General features: G+C 40.6%; 1 protein-coding gene and 1 non-coding gene across 2 annotated transcripts; one reads left to right on the top strand and one right to left on the bottom strand.

Moving 5' to 3' along the window:
* Nucleotides 1-4: 4 nt before the first annotated feature.
* Nucleotides 5-25645, top strand: invs (inversin). The gene is made up of 19 exons (XM_061718366.1): nt 5-86; nt 672-775; nt 9624-9723; nt 10074-10240; nt 11675-11848; nt 12470-12637; nt 12750-12930; nt 13527-13636; nt 14012-14183; nt 14939-15094; nt 15240-15361; nt 16178-16285; nt 16392-16498; nt 16570-16779; nt 20309-20520; nt 20639-21224; nt 21826-21980; nt 24857-24943; nt 25023-25645. Exons 2-19 carry the CDS (start codon nt 773-775, stop codon nt 25136-25138), a joined length of 2934 nt encoding a protein of 977 aa, XP_061574350.1. The 5' UTR covers nt 5-86; nt 672-772; the 3' UTR covers nt 25139-25645.
* trnat-ugu (transfer RNA threonine (anticodon UGU)) lies at nt 24583-24655 on the bottom strand. The gene has a single exon. It is a non-coding gene; the product is annotated as a tRNA-Thr (tRNA).
* Nucleotides 25646-25655: the final 10 nt, after the last annotated feature.

Raw genomic sequence — 25655 nt, 5'->3', positions numbered from 1 at the left:
CAACGGGAGTTGTAGTATTTTACAGCCTCGATCCAACGGGAAAAACTTTCTGACAATTTTCATCTAAAAGAAAAGGGACTCTTTGGGTAAATATAGCATGAATGATACTGATGCGGAGTTACTGTGCAATGAAAATTGACAAACTACTGATGTGTCAACCTTTAGATCCATGATGCGATTAAAAATAAGAGATTTCTCTGAGCACAGAGGAGTTGCATCATTATGGTTAAGTTTTTGTAATACTTCGAACAAATGTTCATTAAAATCTAGTGTTGTTGAAAGATTGACTGTTAATGACTATTTAGTCGATGCATACAAATATGGAGAGTCTGTTGTAAAAGTAATAAGCACATACTGTATGTGTTTTACCCCAAAAATCTCTGCAAATATTCTTAAAAGTCTCCAAAGCCTTGAGACATTGTAATTCGTGGCCATTCAGAGAGTATGCCTATCTTATGTTAACAACTCAGAACCACACGGTATCACTGAAGCAAATTATTGATGCCACTTAGTCCAAGTGGGCAGCATCAAAACAAACTAACACAAAAGCAATCGGCCAAATTGACATTATTTACCTGAATAATGAACAGTCTTGTTATACTGGCAGTTATTTGTGTGAACAGGTGGGTTGGTCGCAGTGTGTGAGTGAGCCTCTTTCTCTGCCCTGGCAGGAGCCAGGATCAGCCAGGCAGGGGATCTGGACCTGCAGTCACACCCACCCAGGATGCTCTGAGCTGGGATACATCTGCTGCTGCTTCCCCTCAGCACTGAGATGGTAAGACCTGTCTGCACAAGGAGCAACTACACTGATCTAATTGATGTATACTCCCCAGAGATTCTATTTTCTGTCATTATCTTCTGCATTTGTCTGCCATTTTAGCATCTTTTTGTTTTTTTTTAAATTAACTCTCAAGAGTCGAGACTATTGAGACCATGTGCAACAAAGTTAATTGTCCAAGCAGCAACAGCCTAATTGTTAAGGTGATTAAGAAGGATTGTTGAATTGAATCTCACCATTAATATTTTATTAGGTAAAGCTGTCAACAGGGGGTTCACAGTGTGGGAGTAACTCACAGATGGAGTGAACTAGATTTTTCTCTTTTTGAATATCAGTGGTGAAGGAAGAAAAAAAAAGTATTTTTAGGTTATGAGTGCTTGTATTGATATACAGGACTGTCTCAGAAAATTAGAATATTGTGATAAAGTCCTTTATTTTCTGTAATGCAAAAATGTCATACATTCTGGATTCATTACAAATCAACTGAAATATTTCAAGCCTTTTCTTATTTTAATATTGCTGATCATGGCTTACAGCTTAAGAAAACTCAAATATCCTATCTCAAAAAATTTGAATATTCTGGAAATCTTAATCTTAAACTGTAAGCCATAATCAGCAATATTAAAATAATAAAAGGCTTGCAATATTTCAGTTGATTTGTAATGAATCCAGAATGTATGACATTTTTTCATTACAGAAAATAAAGGACTTTATCACAATATTCTAATTTTCTGAGACAGTCCTGTATATCAGTTTGAAGTATGAAAAATTGTTTTTTTCTTAAATTGTCTCTACTGTGCTTGTTGCATTTGACTAAATGTTAAAAGACGCAGATTGTATTGTGCTTTATACAAATTTTCTTTTGTATATATTGTGTACATGTATTTTCTTTCTCACAAGCTGACCCAGTGTCTTTAGGTTCTAATATTTGGGTCAAAAACCTTAATTTTCAACTACAGCTCTGTTCATAGCAGCTGGTTTTAAGGGATCGAACGAACAGCTCAACTCCAGTCCACCTGTTTCTTTCTTGTGGTGTGCCAAATATTTGCTCTTACAGAAAAAAATGATTTTGATTTCATAGTATGTCCTGTTTAATGTGTTGGTGTAAGATACCTCCCCTTTTGAGTAGGTTATAACTAGTGCAACACTAATCACGCAACACTCAATGAACTGACAATCCAAACGTATTTCTTAATAAGGACCACCAAAAGATATAACAACTTCTTACATTCTTTCAAAATTCCTGGTTTCAAACATTTCTGGTTTGAAATTTGGTAACTTTATTCAGATTTGCATTTCAAATCAGATCTTGTTTTTTTTCTCCTTGTGGATTTGTCGAAACGTATCATGCGTGGTGTCATCACAGTGCAGCTAAATGCAGCACACGCCCACACCTCTGCCAGCATTCTGATTTAATCTGTCCATCCTGTCCTCCCTTCTCTGTTTTATCCATCTTTTTCCACTTTGCATTGCTCCCATTGATTTTTTTGTTTGTTTTTCCAGATGATTATGTCCCTGTACTCTGATTCGCCGGTGGGCACATTGCTCTCTGCACTTTAATTGGCCATTTAATTAGATCACAGTTTTAGTCCAATTAGACTTAGAGGTGTAGGAGAAGAGGGGATGGAGGTGAGAAGAGGAAAACGTCCCCGAGCTGGTCTCTCAGTCTCCCTTCCCCCGTCTGGTGCTCTCTTCACTTTTTCGTTCCTCTTTTTCTTCATTTCTATTTGTCTGCCTGTCTTGCTGTGTTTCTCTCTCTTTCTCTCTCCCTCCTGAGGGTAGCTCATTAGTGAAATAATGTGATGACACAAACCACACAGCTTCTGAAACTGTAAAAGTGTCTGGAGAAGAGGCTGAGCTGCACAGACAAGCTGACAGAGCCTCGATCTGCACAATGTTGCAGAACTTGTGTGGTCAGATTTTCAGAGTAAAACCACCAACAGTCTGCCAGTCACAACAGCATTGATCCCACGTATTCACACACAAGAAAAACTCAAGATATTAAAATTACAGACTAGAACAATTTCAACACAGGGGTCCAATATGATGTCACAACAGCTAATGAGATTAAACCCTGCTTACATATCAGTTAGAGCTATTTTATACCAGTTTTGGTTCCCAATAGTTAATTCACCTACTACTTGATATAATCACAGTCTTTGCACAGAGCTCATTGTCTGTGCTTAACAACACTAGGCCTCAGTGGGCTGCAACGCTAGGGAAATAGTAAACACACACAATCCCACCCAGGTGTATGCAGATATGTGCACATTTGCAGTCAGGTGTAAGTTCTCTGAGGACACAAGCCAATCTTTGCGTCCCTGAAGCAGTCACACCCACCATCTCCCTTTCTGACTCCTACCCACCCGTCACCCTCAGGATGAAGATAGAGATCCGACCCCTAATGTGCTTGTGCACGCACATTTTCATCCATGAACTTCAAATCTGCATGGCTAACCGGTGCACTCCCCGCTAAGATGTGTAGGTATAGATGGTGTGTGTGAAAGACAGGCAGCAGGCAGGGGTGTTTTAGCCACAGGCATCACTACCTGACCCCCATGACTGTGAGATTGACAGCTGTGGTCCCGCCTAATTGCATTACTCTCCCAGGTGATTGGCTCGCGCCCTGGGGGCTCATTTGTCAGGATGCATTGTGGTAATGATGTAAATTAGCAGATCTATATGTCACTCAGCTTTCTCCCCTCCTGCTGATTGGCCCCCCTGCGCCCCGGGGCTCGGCCCCCAATGAGGGAGCCAGTTCATTGGCCTTTGGGGAACCGGGTAGTCCCCCAGAAAATAGGGCTTTGCAGATTGGGCATCCCCAAGGACTGATATCTTTCTTCCTACCTCTTTACCTGTCAATCAAAACCCAGGAAGTGATCCCTGCTGCCCCTATCTTTTATCTGAGGTATAAAGACGCTCATGCTTGGACACACAGAGGCATATGTAGGTGGTATAGACACCTGAAACATGCTCTATACTTGAAACATTTCCCCATGTTGGCCAAGACTTTAATCAGACTCTTTTGTAATGGTATGAACTATATAAAATATATAACTGTGTGTCTATGAGTGACATAAAGGCCACAAGCTCAGACGTGGTTGCCCTCTGCTTACCCAGTAGGGATGGGCGGTATGGACTAAAAAATGTATCACGATCATTTCTGGCATTTATCCCGATAACGATAAAAATGATGATAAAAAAACCTAAACTAACCAAACTACACCAATTAAATTGAATTAATAAAAAAACTATTAAATTAGTACACCTGTACTGCAAAACTTCTTTCTTTCTTTCTTTCTTTCTTTCTTTCTTTCTTTCTTTCTTTCTTTCTTTCTTTCTTTCTTTCTTTCTTTCTTTCTTTCTTTCTTTCTTTCTTTCTTTCTTTCTTTCTTTCTTTCTTTCTTTCTTTCTTTCTTTCAGGCTCATTTCTTTTTCTTTCTTTCTTTCTGGCTCATTTCTTTCTTTCTTTCTTTATTTCTTTCTTTCTTTCTTTCAGGCTCATTTCTTTTTCTTTCTTTCTTTCTTTCTTTCTTTCTTTCTTTCTTTCTTTCTTTCTTTCTTTCTTTCTTTCTTTCTTTCTTTCTTTCTTTCTTTCAGGCTCATTTCTTTCTTTCTTTTAGGCTCATTTCTTCCTTCCTTCCTTCCTTCCTTCCTTCCTTCCTTCCTTCCTTCCTTCCTTCCTTCCTTCCTTCCTTCCTTCCTTCCTTCCTTCCTTCCTTCCTTCCTTCCTTCCATAAATCAGCTTTACACAAAAACGTCATCAACGGGAATTTATCGTTTTTATCGCGAGATGACAAATTCTTACCGTGGGGAATTTTTTTGACGGTATATCGTGAACGGTAAAATATCGCCCATTCCTATTAGCCAGCATGTCATACCTGTGTTGCCAACAAATACAGACACCTTAGTGTCAGCCAGAGAACTGTTGAGCCATTTGTGTTTTGCACAAACATGTACACACACATCTACACAAATACACAGATGCAGAGTGTGTGAGTGTGTGTGTGTGTGTGTGTGTGTGTGTGTGTGTGTGTGTGTGTGTGTGTGTGTGTGTGCTGCACTCCTGTAGAGATGCTGAAAGGTTTAATGGGATTGTCAAGATTCTTTGTTAAAATAGCTACAGTTATATGATGCAGAATATGAATAAAGACTAAATAATGTCAGCATCAGCATGAATCAATACTCATACAGATGCACAATCACTTGGTCTGGACCTCAGCCTGTGATCAATGGTTTACTCTGAGTTATTGTCTTCATATTAACAAGTGGAGAGCTCCCTGAGGAACACATATGAATGGCTAAATGAGACCACTCCAAACCTCTCACCAGGAACTTGTTGTTTTTACATCCTCCTTTGTTTGAGTTCAGACACTGTATCGCAAAAGCCTTTTTAGCTAAATTTGAATGCGCCGTGGGTGTTTCCAAAACACTCAGGTCCTCATGAAACTATAACTGCCTTCTCATTGCGTTATGAATGTCCCAGTCACAGACTGAAATATTGACTTGTTCCTCTCATGCCGGTGTAGCCCAATTATAATTTCTTTCCTGCATCTAAGATTATTCATAATCAATTTGTTTTATTGTTGACGCAGCTGGGGCTTTCAAGTTGACTTGAAAAATGTAGAAAAGGATCGAAATAATTCAACAAAAGTAGAGAAAAGTTCAGAATGAGAGGAGACACCATGTCAGATTGTCTCTTGTCTTTGTTTTTCTGTCTAACACGATTTTGCTCTTTCTGAAATGCAGCCGCCCGCTATTTCTGCACGTGTTTGATATTAGTATTTCCAGACTGCATGAGTGTATGTGTGCCTGCATGCCAATATGCACTACTGACTGAGTAATCATTGTTAATTAGAGATGTTTAGAGAAGTTTGTGGTTAATTTTGGAAAAGTGCCTTTAAAAACTCTCCCTCTCACGGAAAACCACTTCCCATGAAGTGGCAGATGTGCCAAGTAAAGAGACAGACACACTCACACACACCTTTAAGGTGCAGCGGCTACCATCTCTCCCACCGTTCATCTTTTAAACACATATTTTGGAACAGGAGCAATAACTAAGCTATATAAAGTTTCTGCCACTGCTTGGCAGAGCGTGAGAAAGAGCTTAGCATGATGGGCAATTGCCCCACTGAACACAGTGGGTACAGATCCAGTTTTTATGAGGTGACATGGGAAGCCTCAACTGCTACGACCAAAATTTTAAAAGTTTTTGCAACAGTAAATTAAGTAATCAACCTTCATGTAATTTAATAATACTTTCAATCACCTGTATTATATGAAAATACAATAATAACTTGGTAATTTCATGAGTGTTTAGCTGAATCTGTCCCTGAGACAGGTGATAAAAATGTTTCTGAGAAATCTCTGATTGTGCCATGAGTTTGTGCCTCCAGTGTTTATGTGTTCATGGGCAATAATTGATTTCTGTGTTGTGCCCCGCAGGGCTCGTCCCACATCGCCGAACCCAACACACACCAGCACAAACACACACTAACACAGTAAGGCTCGCTGCAATATTAATGAGACATGAATAAGACATGAAGAGAGACCCCCCTCTTACATATGCACACAGTGTCCCACCCCCTTCCCCAGCTGCTTCCTGTCAGCAGATTACCCAGCTTTCACTGGGGTCTGGTTAAGTGGGGCCAGGAAGAGCTTTAACCCCCTCAGCAGGAGAAGACACACAGCATACACACACAAGTGTGTACACGTACACACGCGCACTCTTCCTACAGTCAGCATACATTAGTTGCTTTATTATATCATCCAAACATTTATTTTATTGCGTGATTGACTGCTTACAGGGCTTTGGGTGTTTATTATCTACTTTGAATACACAGATAAATCAGGGTCTCATTTTTCTGTGCATATGTAAAGGTTATTTTGTACTAACTTTTATTAACCCTAAAGGTACAGTTTTCAAAAAATAGGAAGTTTTAAGACACAGAAACGGTCCTTAAGATAGTTACTGTGGACATTTGCTTGATTTTAAAGGGGACATATTATGAAAAAAATAGAATCCCACACTAGAAAAAATCTAGGTGATATGGAAAATAATTTAAAAAAAGAAAGAAACAGTGATTCTCAATTCCATTTGTTTGCAGACAGAAAGAAACTTTGGGTATTATCTTTTTCATGTGTTTCCATCAGCTTTATTTAATTTATTAATTTACGCCCTTTTTTCCATTTCTGCAACATAAACTTGAAACGTTTTTAGTTTAGCTATTTATTCTCATAACACTGAAAGGCAATGGTCAGATGTTATTTTGCCCCATTCATCCTGTGAACATGTCACAATGTGTACAACACTAGAGAGTCATTGTTGCATATTTGGTTTGAAAAAAATGCAACAACGGGACAAGTCAGACAACAGCCAGTCCAGTAACAGTACCCTCTTCTTCCTCAGCCGTGCCACAGTCTGGTCGGTCCTTTTTAAATATTTGGTCTGGAACACAAAGCATCCCTTTCTTTCAAAGAAAAAAGATGTGGAATACTGATTCCTCTGGCTACAATTTACATTTCCAATGATGGTCCATGGCATATCCCTCTAAGTTCAGGGATGGTGGTGGAACCCCTGGACAAGTTCAACATGAGGCTTCTGTTCTGCACAGTACAACAGAAGCCTTAGTTCAGTACAGTGCCATGTGTAGTTACTTGAAAAATGTTTCTCACAGCAATCCCTTGCCCGTGTGGTTATACCAGATATTGATACGTTAATCTAATTGATGCAGTGCCATGAGAATATCCAGCTTATGCTTTTGAGCTTTATGCACTGAAATTCTTCCACATTTGTTTAAGGATGGTATGCCCTGTAGCAGAAGAAAATGCAAATTCTAATCTAATCTTTCTTTGATGAACATGTCTTAAACATCTTAATGATTTCTCTCAGACATTTGTGTAACAGTAAAGATCCTCTACAAATCTTTGCACTTTGGAGACTCAGGTCATTTTTGAAACTGTATACTGCATACTGTCAAACAGTGCAGTTAACTGTACTGAATACTCATCAGGTAGTTGTCATTTGTATACATTATATCTCCATAAAAGTGACTAAGCTACAGCTCAACCAGAGGTCCACCATGTGACCATCGTGACTGGCCTTTCAGATAGTGCCACATTGCATTATGGTATATAGTATTCTGGGTAAACTGGTTAATTGTACACCATACATTTTTCTGGAAATAACACACCACTGCAGGTATTTCTCACATACTGCATATTTTGTTGCAGCTTGCATTTTGTATTCTGTGTAAAACTGCGTTCCTGCTGTGTACAAAGGCATCAAGGTACATTTTAGAACAAGGCGCTTTCTTTCTTTATCTTTTATTCTATTTTTTATGTTATCCCAATTTTTGTATTCTACTTTGTGCTTGAATGCACATATTTCTGAAAACTCAAAAATAACACAACCCTGTCCCTTTGGTTGGGGCTACGTGAAGTATTAAACTATGTAACTCAATGCAGATTTCCAGGACGTCGTGACATCACAGAGCAAAGAGGAATGATCAGTTTTTCCCTCTACACAACTTGTTGGAAAGAGCAATTTCACCCCCCACAGAGAAGGGGAGGAGTCAAACGGAGGGTCCAACTGCACCCCTTAAAATGAGCTGCTATAAATTCTGTAAAAACATGTGGAAAAGGGAGTTGTTGTAATGTATCTTTTTGATATTTGGGCCACAGCACCAGAAATTATTTGAAAAAGTTTTACTTGTGAAAAAAATTACAGTCTTTTTTTTTAAAGCTACTTTACAAAATCATCTCTTACAACTAAAGGTATATAAATGTAACTTTAATACATTTAAGATGTGATGAAGATGACTTCTTCTTAGCTTATTCTGAAATTTTCTTGAACCATTCAACTCAACTGGCAGGGTATTTATTATTATAGCAAGAGTTTGTTTATTTAATCAGTGTAAAATGCTTACTCTCCATTTTTCTTAATTGGCATTTCAACAGTTTTGTTGTTTGGCATTTTTGGTGCCCTTACATTAACATGTTTTTTAATGATTATTTGGCACGACCTGCACACCGCTATGGTGGTTAACACTGTAGCGTAAAGGCAACGAGGTTCCTGGTTTGATTCCCATCTTCATGTTCTTCCTGTGCCCACATGGGTTTTCTCCTGGGACGTCAGCTTCCTTTCACAGTGAGAGTGAGCATGGCTGTTTAGAGAAGTTAGTGGTTAACTTGTCCTGTGTGTCGGCCCAGTGATGGACTGGTGACTGGTGACTCTCACCTTGTGACAGCACAACTCATCATTTTACTGCATTTATATATATGTTTTTTATATATAATAAATACATATTTATATATAATAAATATTGTTTTTTTTGGTCTGGGAATTTATTATCTTTTTTTATTTTACTTTATTTTACCAGAGCATACAGGCACATTAAGTCACAAGGGCTGCAGATCTTTTATTTCAAAGGTACAGGAAAGAAGGTTAAAACAATTGAAGGTACAGGTTCTCTGCAGGTTGAGCAACAAAGCATATGAATCTTTATTGGTGCCTTTATTTCTCAGTTTGCAGGATCCATGCTTAAAATTGATCACTATGTGCTCTTCTGTGCCTGTTATCTATCAACCATGTCAGCTTGAGGCTAAACAAATTGTTCTTGATGAGAGCATTTAAAACTACTACTCCTACTTCTATTTGTACTCATATTGTTCTTTTCCAACATAAAATTCAGTACTGTTACTAAACTCATTGCTTGTCGTGTGCTCAGCTTAAAGCAAACTGAATGAACAGGAAATATTAGATTACCCACTTGCCAAGTATGTGTATGTTGCTTTAGGTCCAGACGATAACTTTTATCTTTTATTCATTTCTATATTTTTGGAGGCGTCGGCAACGTCCAGCCAAGCTCCCGTCTCTTTGGGCTCCCAGGTTCATGCAGCAGCTGTCAACGGGGATAAAAGTGCCCTCAGCAAACTAATCACAGGTCAGTTGCACACTAGCAGTCAGCGTCTATGTTATATTATATCCTCATTAAAAGTTTTAGCTACATAACATTTTGGAAGAGCTGAGAGTGAGGAAAGTGGTTAAGTGCACACTAAAATGCTGTATCTTGCTGATATTAAACACGAGATCTAGATAAGGCACTGTATTTTCTTCAGACTCCCAGCTTCTCCAAATAAATGTCTTTAGTTAGGTAAGTGCAAAACATTTTATAACATACTGATATCTGCTGATGTGTTCAACTAGAACTCCAGGAAGTATTGACCCCATTATTGTTTAATCCAAACCTTCTGACAGCGCTTGATTTGTGTGCATGTCCACATGTATGTGCAGCGGAGCCCTCGCTGAGGGACCATGAGGACCAGTTTGGACGCACCCCTTTGATGTACTGCGTGCTGGCCGATCGCCAGGACTGTGCAGAGATTCTGTTAAAGGCCGGTGCTTCGGTCAACAAGGCGGACCACAGCCAAAGAACCGCTCTGCACCTGGCCTCACAGAAGGTACGTTTGCAAAGGCAGGAATACACTCGTAGACACAAACGTAAAGCTGACAAAAGTCAAAGTGAACTTTATTGTCAAATCTGCTATATCTACAGGAGGACACACAGAAAATATACATTTGTTGGGGTTTTTTTTCTCCGGTCGGGTAAACTGCATATCAGCAACACCTGTACAAGACTGAGAAAACTACTACCGGTACTACTATTATTTTCAAATTAAAAAAAATGAAAGAAAAGGCTATCATGTGTGAGCCTTTTTATGTAATAATGTTTGAAAAATTAATTTGTAAGAATTAATAATTCTAAACATGAAGCCTGTGATTGATTTCATTAAGGTCAAATGACAGATCTGTTCAATCCATAAGCTCCAGTGGGAAGCCAGTGCCCCCTAGTGGCAGTAGTCACGGCCCCAGGGCTTATGGGAGGAAATATCAATTCATTAAGTCATTATAAACTTGTTTTCAGGCTATCATTTTCCTTTATACACAATCGAATACATAAAAAAAAAAACCTGTTTTTCAAGGAGTATGTTGTGTTTCTTACCACTCCTAAAGCAGAAGAACAGGGGCATGACGTTACTTCTTACGAGGCATAAATGTCACCACCTCCACAGGGATGCAAGCAGAAAGACAGAGGGATGTGGCACTAATAATATCTGTTAACATCTCACTTGTTTATTTGTTTCTTATTTTGGGGGAGTGCCCTGATAAAGGATCACAATATCATTGAGGAGAGATGTGTGGTAATAGGTTATTTGGTGTGTGTAAGAGTGTGTGCGTGAGTGTGTGTGTGTGTGTGTTGAGAGGTGCAGTGATGGGAAGCCCTGTCTCTCTGACATCTGATCAATAAGTGGCTGAGACAGCAAGAGAGGCTAGGGATTACTGATCTAATTGGACTGAGAATAGAGAGGACAAGAACACACACAGACACAAACACATACACACACACACTTTCCCTCTCAACCTCGAGATGCATGCTCACACACGCGATAGATCTGTCAGACTTTGGCTTTGTGGTCTCAGAATGGCAAATATAGAAAACACACGTCCTACCTGTTTGGACACACTGCCATTTTTTGTTAGTTTTTTTTTTTTTTGGAGGGGGGGTCAGCTCTTTTTTTTTTTACAATAGATAACCCAGGGGCCCTCTGGTTAAAGAGGCCAGAAGTGAGGATGATGATGATGTGAAGGGGATGATAGGCAGGAAGACGGCCGCTGTTCACTGTTTAGCAGCTCATCACAAGGACGGAGGAGTGAGGCAGGTGGAGCGAACGAAGATGAATGACCAGTGGATTGAAGCAGACGCCACTAAAAGCTTGGTGGATCCACGCACGTGGGAGTGTGTGTGACACTGCCTCTGGTTCATGACTAATGTAAAGGAGACTTTGATGTATCTGAGACTCATTGGCACAGTTTGTCCTCCTTGTGCGTTACAGGGGAATGTACGTTTCCTCAAGCTGCTGCTGTCCAAAGGTGCCAACTGGCTGCAGAAAGATTTAGAAGGAATGACTCCACTCCACCTGGCCACCCGTCACCCCTCTCCCAAAGCCCTCGCCCTGCTGCTCAAATACATCGGACCTGGAGAAGTCGACACACAAGACAAGAACAAGGTGCTGGGAGCGCAGACGCGCACGCAAAAGTTGTTTATTTTCACAAATGCTTTTAATTTGAGTCAGTCAGAATGCAGCCAGTCTTGGCGTCAAACCAATAACCTGCAAAGAGATAACTGACTGACTTAAGATAGTTTGCTGGAAGCAACTGGAATTTTAAGTCATACACACATAAACTCAGAGGCCCACGCATACAGCAGCAAGCGATGTAACAATCTATGGCTTTGTCCTGTGTTCTAATGATAAAACCACAAATACACAGTCCTCTTTGTCTGTTGGAGCTGATGTGTATCTGACATCAGTAGTTAGTTTTGTAATAATCCAATATGCATCATCAGGTCAGATGACAGTGGTTTCAGCAAATCTTAGAATAGCTCAGTAGCCGTCATGGAGTCAGTATCTGGGTTAAAATCTTCGCCTGCTATTGAATCATCAATATGAGCTTTGTGCAGCACGTTCCTCTATATTTCCTGGACATGTCATAGTGGAGTAATTTTTTGAACGTAAGTGGAAACCTCAGCCCTGAGGATACAACAACTCCCTTTATTTTTGTGTTTCTTTTTTTTTTCTTAGCTCCATTCATTTATATTTGTCTCTGACTTTTCATCTTTTTATCAACAGCAAACCGCTCTTCACTGGTCAGCATTTTATAACCGTCCAGAGCACGTACGCCTCCTGATCAAGCATGATTCCAACATAGGCATACCAGACAGCGAAGGAAAGATTCCTCTGCACTGGGCAGCGCACAGCCAGGAGGCCAGCGCCACGCAGACCGTGCGCTGCATACTGGTACACGCTGAAGTGCACGCACACACGTTCACGTTCATTTGTCCTCATCTGCCATCCTCACCATTTATTCCTCATCTCTTTTCTGTGTGTGTGTGCGTGTGCGTGTGTGAAGGAAGCAGCACCCACTGAGTCCCTTCTGAACTGGCAGGACTATGAGGGTCGGACGCCCCTGCACTTTGCTGTTGCCGATGGTAACGAGGCAGTAGTGGAGGTGCTTACATCGTATGAGGGCTGTAACGTGACAGCCTATGATAACCTCTTCAGAACGCCGCTGCACTGGGCAGCTCTGCTGGGTGAGTGAAGACACGTCCAGCGAGTGACTTACAGTAGACAGTAAGTCACGCACAAGCTGCTGTATGTGACTTACAGACATTACCCCAACAGCAACCTTCTCTTTAGGTCTTTTTATTCTGAGTCAGATGTTAGTTGTAAAACACGGCTCTGTTTTATTTTTCGTCATGCCAGCAGCATGGCACTCCGACTCTGCCTGTCAGTTGATCCACTACCAAAATATCTCAACTGTCAGATGAATTACTGTGATAATCTCTGCAGACAGCCATGATTCATGAGGATAAATCCTACTAATGTGGTGATCCTCTAGTGCCACAGGCAAGTGAGGTTACCATCTGCCACAACTAGATCCTGTTTTTAGTAGTAATATCGCTAATATTCAAATACAATGTGCTGTAACTTTGTGGTTGACTCAGTTATACTGTATGTATGCAATATCTGTCTGTAGACTTTTTTCACACATACGAAGTACAGTAAACAAACAAAATACTAGAGGAATTTCTTTTGAGAACAGTATGGTTGATAAACTGCCTTAGCCTCCTAAAGCTTTGACAGTGACTGCCACTCTGCACGTCCTCCTACTGTAAATATTTTCCAGGCCATGCCAAGATCGTCCACCTGCTGCTGGAGAGAAACACATCAGGTACGATTCCCTCAGACAGCCAGGGAGCAACACCACTGCACTACGGGGCTCAGAGCAACAACGCTGTGAGTTATACACACAGTCAGTGAGTGGTTTTTGTGGTACTTTATTCAAATACACTATTATCAATCACTGAAGAAAGGGTTTAGTTGGAGAATTTAGAGATAAAAACATTATACGATTGTATAGGTTCAGTATAAAAAGAGAAATGAATTGTTGCAGTAGTCATGACTTAAGACTCTTTAAATATTCATTGTAGAAGGTTATTTCTGTGGGTAGATCAAGCAGATCTTCCAGATCTTATGGTAGATCTGGCAGGGTAAATGTAAAGTCCCACTTTAAATTTTTTGTCAGAAGCATTTGGAAGTATCTTTGCTCATCATGTCAAATTTAACCTACGGTAGTAAATAAAATACAGTTGTTTGTCTTTTCATGTGAAGGAAACAGTCGGTGTGTTTCTGTCCCATCCATCTGTGAAAGATGAACCCGATCTGGAGGGCCGAACGGCGTTCATGTGGGCGTCTGGGAAGGGCAGTGATGACGTAATCCGCACCATGCTCGCCCTCAACCCGCACATTGACATCAACATGGCCGACAAGTATGGCGGCACCGGTGAGAACGACGAAACTGAAGCTTCTCTAAACTGCACTTCACCCCTTTGTGTTTTCATGGGATGGTGACCCTGTTTTCTGGGTTTGTGCCTAAACACACACACACACACCGTGAACATTATTATTTATGTGCAGCTTGTCCCTTGTTTCAGAATATAGATTATGTTGTCACAGGGAACTTCCTCTTAACTTGCAAAGGAGTTGCTGAGACCGAGGGGAAAGAGGAAAGAGATGTTGTGAGCAGAATCGTTCCCGGCCTGCTGAACAGACCACTGTCCTTTGACGCGCTCACTCTCATACACGCAAACATTCATGACTTACTGCCACACTCTGACCCTCAGGGCAGTTTATACACATTATCTCCATGGTGATATCGTCTCTGCTCAACCAGGCGTTCATTGTTTATACATGAATAACATGGAAGGATTGAGCCATGCTAATGAGATGGTGTGAGGGGCAGTTGAACTGACTGGTGCTCAGATCACTTCCATGCACTTGACTCTCGTCTGTGCTGTCAGGGGGACCGAGAAGGGGAGGTGGGGTATCTGTAAGTAGGATTAAGTGCATGGCTCCTCATTAAATACATCTGCCTGTTTAACCCTCCATTGACCAGGCTTTAACCGCGGCTCTCAAAGGGGCTGCAGTCAAGGGTATAAAGGAACAAAGAAAGGGTAGGAAAGAGACAAGAAATTGTCCTGAGGGTGTATCCAGTTTGATTCAGGACCTCATGTACTTGTCTGTTGTGTGTTTAAACAGCGCTCCATGCGGCCTCCCTGTCAGGGCACGTGAGCACAGTGAGGTTGCTGTTGGAGAAAGGAGCAATGGTCGACTCTCTGGACGTTATGAAGCATACGCCGCTGTTCCGCGCCTGTGAGATGGGTTACAGAGATGTCATACTTACCCTCATCAAAGGTTGGGTGTGATTATCTCACACTATAAGTGAAAGCATTATTTACACTGTGTATGTTCAGCGACTGATGAGAAAAACACTAATTTTCCATATTTTCTTTTTCAATATTGTTTTGTTGTGTCCATCAACTGAAATATTTCAATGCAGGTTCTGCTCATGTTGACCTGGTGGATGTGGATGGTCACACTGCTTTACACTGGGCTGCTCTAGGAGGGAACGCTGAGGTCTGCCAGATACTGATGGAGAATGCCATTAGTCCAAATGTTCAGGTAAACATTAGAGCATTTCATGGTGGGAGAACGGTGAGAGAGTGGTTCAGATTTTTGTGTTGGTGTTGTCTTGGACTGTTGAGTGAAGAAAAAGCAGCAGTGTAGCAGGAAATGTGAAAACTTTATGATATTTGGTTGTCCTGGACCTACATCATTCACAGTATATCAAACAAATGTTAAAAGATTTACGTCACTGCCAGAACTAAAATAAAAAGCAATTAGTGCAGCAATTGATACAGTGTATTCTAAACCAGTGTCTCCCAACCTGGGGTCCGGGCCCCCCCTGGGGGGGCGCGAAACTTTGTCTGCTTTGAAATTATGTAGTTGTAAAAATTATATTTGCAAATGAGTCATTCAAAAGACATTGTTAGGAATAATTTATGAATGTCTTGAATATTTTTTGTGTTTTTTATACACTGACAAACACAGGAAATGATTTCATTCCTTATTATTATATCATTACTCAACATTTAATCTACTCCGACAGGTTGTTAAAGGAAAAATGTTAAAAAATGTTGGTCTCATATTAAGAGACATTTTTCAGAAATATTTTTATGTCCTTTTATGTCCTTTTGTGAGTATTTTATACATTGGGGACATTGGAGAAAAACAAAGTCACATGTATACATAGTAAACCAAAGAGAAAAGTATCAAAAAAACATAATTAATGTTCATTTTTTCAATTAAAGACTATTTTGGTGCTAGTACGTACGGGTCAGGGGGCCCGGCTGGTCTTAGACACAAGTAGGGCGGGCTCCAAGGAAAAAAGGTTGGGAACCACTGCTCTAAACTAATGACTGATCGTTCTGTCGACAGGATCATGCAGGACGAACTCCACTCCAGTGTGCTGCGTATGGGGGTTACATCACCTGCATGGCTGTTCTCATGGAAAACAACGCAGATCCGAATATACAGGACAAAGAGGTTAACAAAACTGCTTGCCTTTGGTTGGAATTACATATTCCTTTGTCCATGTTGTCTTTGGAGGCAAATAAGATTTGAATGGTGGTCTTTGTTTATGGGAGCGCAGGGCCGGACCGCTCTCCACTGGTCTTGTAACAACGGCTACCTGGACGCTGTGAAACTACTGCTGGGCTACAATGCATTTCCTAATCAAATGGAGCACACAGAGGAGAGGTGAGCAATGGTCATGAAAGCAGCAGAAGAGAGGAAAAATAGATTTATCAACCACACTTTGTATTCTGCAGGTACACCCCTCTGGACTATGCTCTGCTGGGGGGACACAGTGAGGTCACTCAGTTCATGCTGGAGAATGGCGCTCTGTCTATAGCTGCCATTCAAGACATTGCTGCCGCCTCCATCCAGGCTGTCTACAAAGGCTACACCGTCCGCAAGGCCTTCAGGGAGAGGAAGCAGCTCCTCATGCGGCACGAGCAGCTGCGCAAGGATGCAGCCAAGTAAGAGATGAGTCTGCAGCTACATACACTAGCATGACATGTTTCTGAATGTGGTTCACCCAAATCCCAAATGAAAGTCCGGCATCCCAAAATGCCAAATCGCCGCTGCAGTCAATTGATACCTTGAAGTAATACACTCACTTCACAAATTCTGCACATCAAGAAAGTATAACTCACAAATATAAATAGTACACCATCATTAAAAATACTTTAAAACTACAATATTTAGTTTTTCAGTTATCAGGCTTTGCAAGAGCTGAATTCCAGTCGGTCTTTGCACCTGCAACATCAACAGTAATTCCTTTTGTAAGCACAGTGAGGAAACAGTTCACTTTTTTTTCTTCACCATCAGTCTTTGTCTTCTTCTTCTCATCCATGTGAAAACAGTCACACTCTCTCCATATCCGTCTTATTTCCTGTCATCTATACACACATGCATCTTCCATCTGTCCATTTCTTCTGGCTTGTCCTTTATTTGTCATTTACTCATCAGTCCCACCGTATTTTTCTTTGTTAAGTAAATTTGCCATGTGAGGACCATGTGACTTTTTTTCTATTTTAAGCAGGACGTTTTATGCAAATATTAGTATTTAACGTTCTTGTGGAGTTGAGGAACCGCCTGGCCCCTGAAGAAAAATACGGCAATTGGATTTAACAAATACTCAGGATTCTTCCGTTGGAAAAGTACTGCAGTGATTAATATATTTAATTTGGCAACAAGTTATTTAAATGTAACTGGTGCACTAACTAGCTTCTCATTTTTCAAACAACCAGGTCTAGTGACATATCCTGTGGTCATGGAAAAGATGTAACTCATTTTCAGATGGGTCAAATTATTAGTGTTTCTCAGCAAAAAGAGAGAAGAAAAGAAGCAGGGCTAAGAACTATTAAACACATTATTAATGGAGGGACATTGATGGACCACCATTTTCCAAGAAAAATGTCTTGAAAAAATCTTGAATGATTGTGATTGTAGTTCACTTATACAGCTTCTTTGCTGAAATCTAATCAGAGTGATGCATAATCATTCCAACTGTGTACAGTGCACACTTTTGTAAGGCAGTATTATAGGTCTGGGTTCAGCAGACCTATTATGTGTCCAAAAAATTTGGCCATCTGAAAATTTAATTTACCGAATTACTGGTATATATAATAAATGTTCATGTCTAATGGTACAGGCATATTTCAAGATGACGATTCAAGGATTTACTATATCATTGTGAAGCGGTTACAGCAACATGCAGCATCATCGCCACACATGGATAGGCAACACAGAGTCCACACCTTAACACTATTAAGAATTGCTACGATATAATGGAAAAGACTTCATGCAGCAGTTCACTCTTCAGTCTTCAAATTAGGATTTTGGTCAAAACTTTGCAACCCTGACTAGAAATAAATCTTGTCACATTACCAAAGCTAATTCAAATCTATATGTGGCAAATAAGTGCTTTAATCAAAGTAAAAGATCTAATTTTTATTCCTCAAGTAGTATATTCTCATGTATTTTCCTACATATCTAATTGTTTTCAAATATCATTTTTCCCAGCTTGACAAGATGTTTTGACTTCCTGTTTGTGATCCCAACTGGCTGCAGTTGGAGATTTCCCTGTGATACCATGTCCGTCATTGAACTAATCAATACACGGAATGATGATAAAGTTCAGGGAGATCAGTGCATATTTGAGAAAAAAACATTCTAAGATCATCAGTTCAAACATTTGTAGAGTGAGAAACATTAAATGAGAGATTAGAGAATGAGAGGTTTGTTGGTTTGACCAAGAAAGAAGAAGAAAACTGTCACCCTTGTGTGAAAGGGAACTGGTTTGAACTCACAAACCGCTAAGACTCATGTCTGCTGTGAACAGGAAGCGACTCACGGTTTACACGGTTTACAGTCAAGCACATTTAAAATTAAAAAAAAAAAAAAAGGAGCAAAAAGCTTCCATCCAAGAAAGAAGGCCTTGCTTCAGAACTGATACCTTTACGTTCTGCTTAGGTTTGCAGACAATGAGGGAAACACACTTGTGGAAAAAAGTGATGCAAAAAGGGGGATACATTTAACCCCAAGAACAGGCTCCACACAAGCATGGTGGTGGTAGGATCATGCTATGGGGGGTTTTTCTGCTAGATTGCAGTAAGTGGTTGGGCTAATGAAGAGGAACTACCTCAGATTTCTCCAGGATGACACAAATTTGGACACAAGTACGTGCTCCAACAGTGACGCTGAAAAGTCATCAAAGTATATGTGAAATTAAAGCATTTTAAAAGAAAGCTTTTGGAAGGACCTTCCAGGAAAGTCATTTCATTTGATTGGGAGGCACATTATAGCCCAGCTTTAGATCTATTAAACAAATGCTGAATGTGCTTCAAAGTCTAACTCACAAACATCGATGAATTTTATTTGAACTCTGCCAACTCCATCCTGTCTTGATAGTTGTATATTTTACTCACTTCAAACAATCGAAGCCTAATTTTGCCATTCCATTAATTTCCATGGAGACTGTTCTGCCCTCAGAATTGTTTTCATAGTTTTATGATATTTGACATGTTTGAATTGTTTGTGTTACAGTAATATTGTGGTAGAGAAAAGACACACACTCATAGTTCTAAAGAGAACTAGACTTTTATTTGAAGCCCAACCACTTTTATTTTAAAGTGTGATCGGAGGCTCCGTTGTTTTTACGTTACCGTAGCAACGGGAGCAGCCAATTTAAAAAGACTGTCACACTGTTGTCGTCTCTTCTCATGCTCAAGAAATCAATGGCTGTAAGTTCATCAAGTGTATAAGTATATGAATGACTAAGGAATATATGACATTAAGTTTAGTGTGACAACGAACATATGTTTATTGACTCTTAAGTCATGCAAGAAGTTAATGTAACGGGCGAATGCGAGCGTGTAACCGCATCGTATGCTAACGATGATAGTTTATTAGCCTATTCTTAATGTTAATAGATATTTTTGGTGCGCACTTCTTGTCTTATATTTTAAAAGGTATATTCAACACTGTTTATATACTGTAAAGGAAACTGAGTTTTGTGTTATTTTCTGTTACAGTTTCACTCGTGGTATTTCACTATATAAGGAAGGAAATAACGGGAGCAAGACGCTCTAATCCTGGCTCAAGTGTAGTGTCATACCTGAGTTTGGCTGACTGTTACACTGTGATAACGTACAAGAAGTACTCATGCACAGGGAGAATAGTACAGAGACCCTACATCCAACCAGAACTGTTTACCTGAGTTGTAACCAAATCAGTCAGTTTTTTAATTATCTAAGAAAAAAAAAGAAAGTTGGGACTTTCCTTTTAAAGTTTTCTTCCTTATAGTGAAGGAGTACAACTAAAATATATGAAAAGTTGAATATTATCATTGATTATGTCAGGTCCTACCATTATGTTTCAAAGCATAGAACTGGTCACAATCAGTGCTATTCAGAAAAATGTCCACTTTTAATCCCCACACGTTTTTCTGACATGTGTTCCTGGCAATACATTTCACATCATATGTTGTTTGTCTGTGTTTAGGAAGCGAGAAGAAGAACAGCGTAGGAGAGGAGCTGTGCAGCAAGTTTCTGTGACCACCACAGAGAAGCGAAAGATCTCACTGGTGAGAGCTGAGCAGGAAAAGCTCCCCTTAGACAACATTATAGAGGATCTTACAATCAATGATGCGTTGGTGGAAAAAAAGAAATTATCCAAAGCTGAACGTGCAAAGAGAAAAGAGGAAAGACACAGAGGTACGAGTGCAGAAATGCTTGATTCAGATCTATTTTATATATCATGTATTATGTAATATTACAGTATTTGTATCAAATGAGGCAGACATTGAAAGGACTTTTATCTCCATCTCACCAGCCCAGAAGAACAAGTCCTCGAGAAAGATGATTGCAGATGAACATCATGAGGTTCCTGAAGTTCTGACCTGCAACTCTCATGCGGATAGTTACACAATGTCTGATGTGTCTCAGACCACCAGGTTGAAGGAACTTCTGTCTCCTGCTGGCCACAGTGAGCCACTCGGCCTAAAACCCACACCTCCTACAGCGCCCAAAGTCAAGGACAGATGCCCCTCAAACACATTGACTCCTTCCACACCCGTGTCCATTACGGACCACACTGAACCATATACCAAAGCATGCACCCCCCTGAAAAAGAGAGACTTTCACATGAGAGTACACGCCACCTCTGGCAAGACTGATGCCCATGCTCATCCCCAAAAGCACAGACACCACAAGGAGCAGACTTCAGAGAGGGCCACTGTCAAAGATCAAACACGTGCTTCGTTAAGAACCAGTTCATCATCAGATCACAAAAGGCTCTCGAGGAAAAGTCAGTCTGGCCCACATGCCAAAATGCCAACATCCATGCAGAGGGACCATGACAAAGAGCAGGTCAGGAGGAGAAATGAGGCTGCACGCATCATCCAGCGAGCCTGGCAGAGGTGAGTCTGTAAAGAGTTTTGGAAAATATATGCATGTACTGTATAAATGTGGACCTGGAAGGGAGCTCAGTGGCTGAAGATTATTTTACTGTGGGAAACTGGCGGTCCCAGGCGCAAGTCCACATGTGTCCTCGCCCACATACATGCAATCCCTGCTGTAACACCCCTCATTTTCATTCTGGATGCCATCAACACTGGAGCAGTGGGGGGGAGAGCGTGGGAGAGGGGCAAGACAGGGAGGCAGGGGACACAAAAGCTATAATCTAGAACTTTCATATTAACTTAACAAGAGGCTAAAAGTTCAGCGAGGCTGCTCTAATAGCTACCAGCAGCTTCACTTCGCTTCTCTGCCCCCCCTTACGCACACTGCGTTTTCTCTTAGAGGCTGCCAGTCCACTGCAGGAGGCTCTCTGTTCCTGTGCAGCTTCACAATTATATGTACATGCTGCCTATTAAATGCCGTAAATAAACTGTTTTACTTTGTTTACGCTTAGTGAGCATTAAAGTTAGAATTTGCCAGCTTTTAGGCCTTTGAACACTGTCTGAGATTTTTTTTTATTGAGCGGAGACTTTATGTGTGTGTTTGGATGCGTGTCTGCAGGTTCTGTGCACGCAGAGGGAGCGAGATGAAGGACCGCAAAAAGGTGGAGTCAAGTGAATCAACCTATGCTCATAACAGGAACAGGAAAATGGAAAACAGATCTCAGCTCTCCAAACTAGCACAGAGTAAAAGCTCGGTGCTAAAAGTCATCTATGGTAAGAGTATTAAAACACGGGTCAGACTGGTTTTTGTTTAGTGGGTCACATAGAAGTGTACTGTACCTCTAAATTCATGACTCCTTCAAATCAGTAAAACCAGAGACTCCAAATGAGGTGGCAGGTTTATGATTAGGATGCTTATTATTCAGACCTTCTTATTGAGAGACGCACTGAGTCTGTCTTTGCTAAACCTCTGAAATCTGGGATCATAAGATTTCTGTCATTGAAGTCATTTCGGCATCATCGTGCAATGCTTTAAAAAACTTCCCAAAGCCTTCAGAAGACGGGTTTCGGATTCTTGTGAGTCTGGTTAGATTTTTAAAAGCACATCCAGATTATCTTCAATAAATCTCTTTACTGTGAGGAAAACTTTTAACAAATGGCAGAGATTTGAAATGATTACCAGTTTACACAAATAGACTGATGCCCTTCAGGCAATTCCTCCAAAAACAGCATCAGCACAAAAAGAAAAAATGAAAACAATTTGTTGCTGAATAGAAAGACAGACCAAACTGTAATAATCTGTGAATAAGTCTGAAAGCTCACTGTATTTATTTTTAAAACGCTTAATTTTTAAAAAATCTTAATGAGGGAAATGCAACTCATGGCATATTACAGTGTCCTTATGTATTGAATACGAACAAAGGAAGTCAAAATGCAGCAGCAGTGTGAAAAACATCAGCTTGGTGCTGCTTATCAAATGCACTTGATTATTGATCATCAGCAGGTCAGATCTTTTTAAAAGGTGTTTGTGGTACTAGTGGCCTTTATTGAGAAAGTAGGTAGACAAGAAACGTGTAGAGTACATTGCAGATGCGACAGGCTGGGACTTGAACCTGCGCTGCCAGCATGAGAACTACAGCCTCTACAAATGGCGCCTGCTCAACCCACTGAGCTATTCAGGGCCCCTAAGAGCAGATGTTTTGGCAGTTTACTGGTCGGGAGGATTCAGGTGTTGTGTTTACAGCAAAGCTAAATAAGAATGACATTATCGGAGATCTTAAAGGAGCAAATTATGCTGCCATTTAATAGACATAGGTTAAGTTACCCTCCTTTTGCTAGAGGCGTTTGGTTCGAGCCCTTTAAAAGTGTGGTTGCAGTATTAACACTGCTGCTGTTTATGGAGGCTACAATTGTTTAACGTACTTAAAAAAGCAACATAAAAATGCAATAGCCAACATAGCTATTGTTATTGATTATAGAATGGTGAAAAATTGTGGATTTTCATTTATTTCCAGAAGAGTTATTGCAGGGTTCAGAGTAACACTATAGTTAATAACCATCATAATGTAATCTGTTATTAATCAGGGTTTACTTTTCGACTTCCATTCATTTTAATTCTCAGACCTAAACTGTGACTGCTGCAGATAAAGTAGTCTTATGTGTACATTACGACTTCCCTGAGCCCACACCAAAGGAGGAAAAACAGAAAACTTCAATTAAATTGACCTCTGAAGAAGTGAACGGCAGTAAACGTGACTCTGTTGGTAATCCAAGACAGGATCCGTTTCTGTGGGGAATCATAAAACCTCATTCTGAAAGTATTAAGTAAACAATAAGCATGGCTGAGGAGTTGAATAAACAAACCAACATTGGAAGCAGATATTTTAATTGTGGGAGTCTGGAATTTGAGGACTTAAGGAAGAAGCCAAGAGACCTGGATAATCAGTTACTTAATCCTGTGGGAAAAGAAGCTGTGAAAGTGTCTTACATGAGGACGGTATCAACTTGGTTTTGTGTGGAACCGCTGCCATGGTTTAACAGCACAGACAGCCTTGACCTTAGTAGCACATCACCAGGTGATGACGGGAGGACAGGCAGAACCCTCGCTGCACCAAAACATGTGAGCGCACGTGGCCTCTTCCTCTCACAGATGGACTGAGATGACTCCTTGGTCAAACCCTACCTTCTGACGTGGAGTTTTCCCTCCCCCTTCTCACCTCGCCCTCCTCTCTCTCCTTCTCTCTGACAGTCCTGGTACTGTGAAAAGTTCAGAGCTGTCAGGGGAATGTCAGACGACTGCGTCGGGCTATCAGCTGAACACACAAACCCCCACGCCATGCCTTACAACGTTCATGAGACTTATTGTCTCACTCTGTCTTTACTTTTTGTTTCTTCGACATAGTCGAGGGCCGTTTGACACACAAATGTGGAGCAGGTCACAATGCTCTCCTCATTATTATTACTTTTTTTCTTTCTAAAAACTTCTCCTTTCAAGCCATCTTTCTCGTTGATCTGTATTATCAAACATGGAAGGGACTGTGGTTTTGACTTGATTGAAAGTAATGCATAGCTGTGCTCTGCAGTTTAGACCCTGCAGTGCCGTACAGAGTACGGTACAAAGTACCGTACTCTGTAAAACCAGACCTGACACTGGTTGCCAAGAAGGCATTAAGATGTGTAACTTTAACTCACAAGCTTTGTTCAATTGTCTTGGAGAAGAATAATAAAGCTTACACCTTAAAATCTGTCAAACTGCCTTTTGCTTCAATGTTTTTAATCTATTTTTTTATTCCATGATAAGCAGTTAATTTTTTTTGTTCTGTGAAGTTTGTGACAACTAATTATTGGAGAAAATTAAATTATAAAAGCAATAATTAGGCCCCAGCGAGGTTTGAACTCGCGACCCCTGGTTTACAAGACCAGTGCTCTAACCACTGAGCTATAGGGCCCTTGACAGAGACACCTGTCCTCCATCTCAATTTTGAACACACCTGTGTACATGGGTGTGGTGCTTTGTTAGAGTAACCTGTTATACTGGCAGTAAACCATTACGCAATAAAAGCAAACTCAGCTCCGAAGCTGTGAACGTTATGTGACCGAGAATCTCATTTCAAGTGTAATTCAAACATTTTAAATATTTTGTCCATCAGGCAACTCTATGGCCAGACGAGGGCGATCATTTCAGGGCTCTCAATCCCAGCTGTTTTTGGACGTCCCTCTACGCACCCAGAGCCAGTGTAAGTATACGCACACACATAAACACTTATTTAATGAATTGTAGTCTCCTAAAGCTCATTTTATCATCTTGTTTTCCAGTGAGTGGACTAGACTACGTGCAGCTGACTGATGCAGCGAATCAGGCGAAGCAGTTCTCCTACCACCTGAGACCACACAGCGCAGGACAGGGGATGCGGGGACGAGGGAAACATTGAACACACACACAAACACACACCATGTTCTTTGGTGTTTTCTCAGCTGGCTGGCAGGTTAGCTCTATAGAATTACTCCACACAATGTTCGCTCGATGTGCCAAGCTTTCTAAAATTAAGTCGTATGACATCAGAACCATGACCTCACAGGGTGGGGTTAAGTCTACAGAAATGGCATGTGTAAAAGATAACCTTTCATCCATTGTGGAAGGAACGCATACACACTCCTTGTCCCGCGTTCTCCATTGCTCTTGCACACACACTGAGATAACCTTTCCTCCTGTTGTGTAGAATGAGGCGGTCTATCAACAGCCGGTCATACAGATAGCCCACCTGCAGCCACCAACACACGCACACACACATTCCTGCTACACATCAGTCTTTGAGTGTGTTCCCTCTCAAGAGAAATATGTATTTCTGAACTAAGCTCTTTTTCAATCTTATTTGGCAAAAAAAAAAAAAGTCTAATTTTATAAACACATACCTCATTGTTTCTTGTCAATTGCATATTAAAGAATAA

Source organism: Cololabis saira, chromosome 3 (genome assembly GCF_033807715.1).
Source record: "Cololabis saira isolate AMF1-May2022 chromosome 3, fColSai1.1, whole genome shotgun sequence".
NCBI lineage: Eukaryota > Metazoa > Chordata > Actinopteri > Beloniformes > Belonidae > Cololabis > Cololabis saira.
Note: the sequence above shows the minus strand (reverse complement) of the source record. Positions and strands in the feature narration are given on the sequence as shown.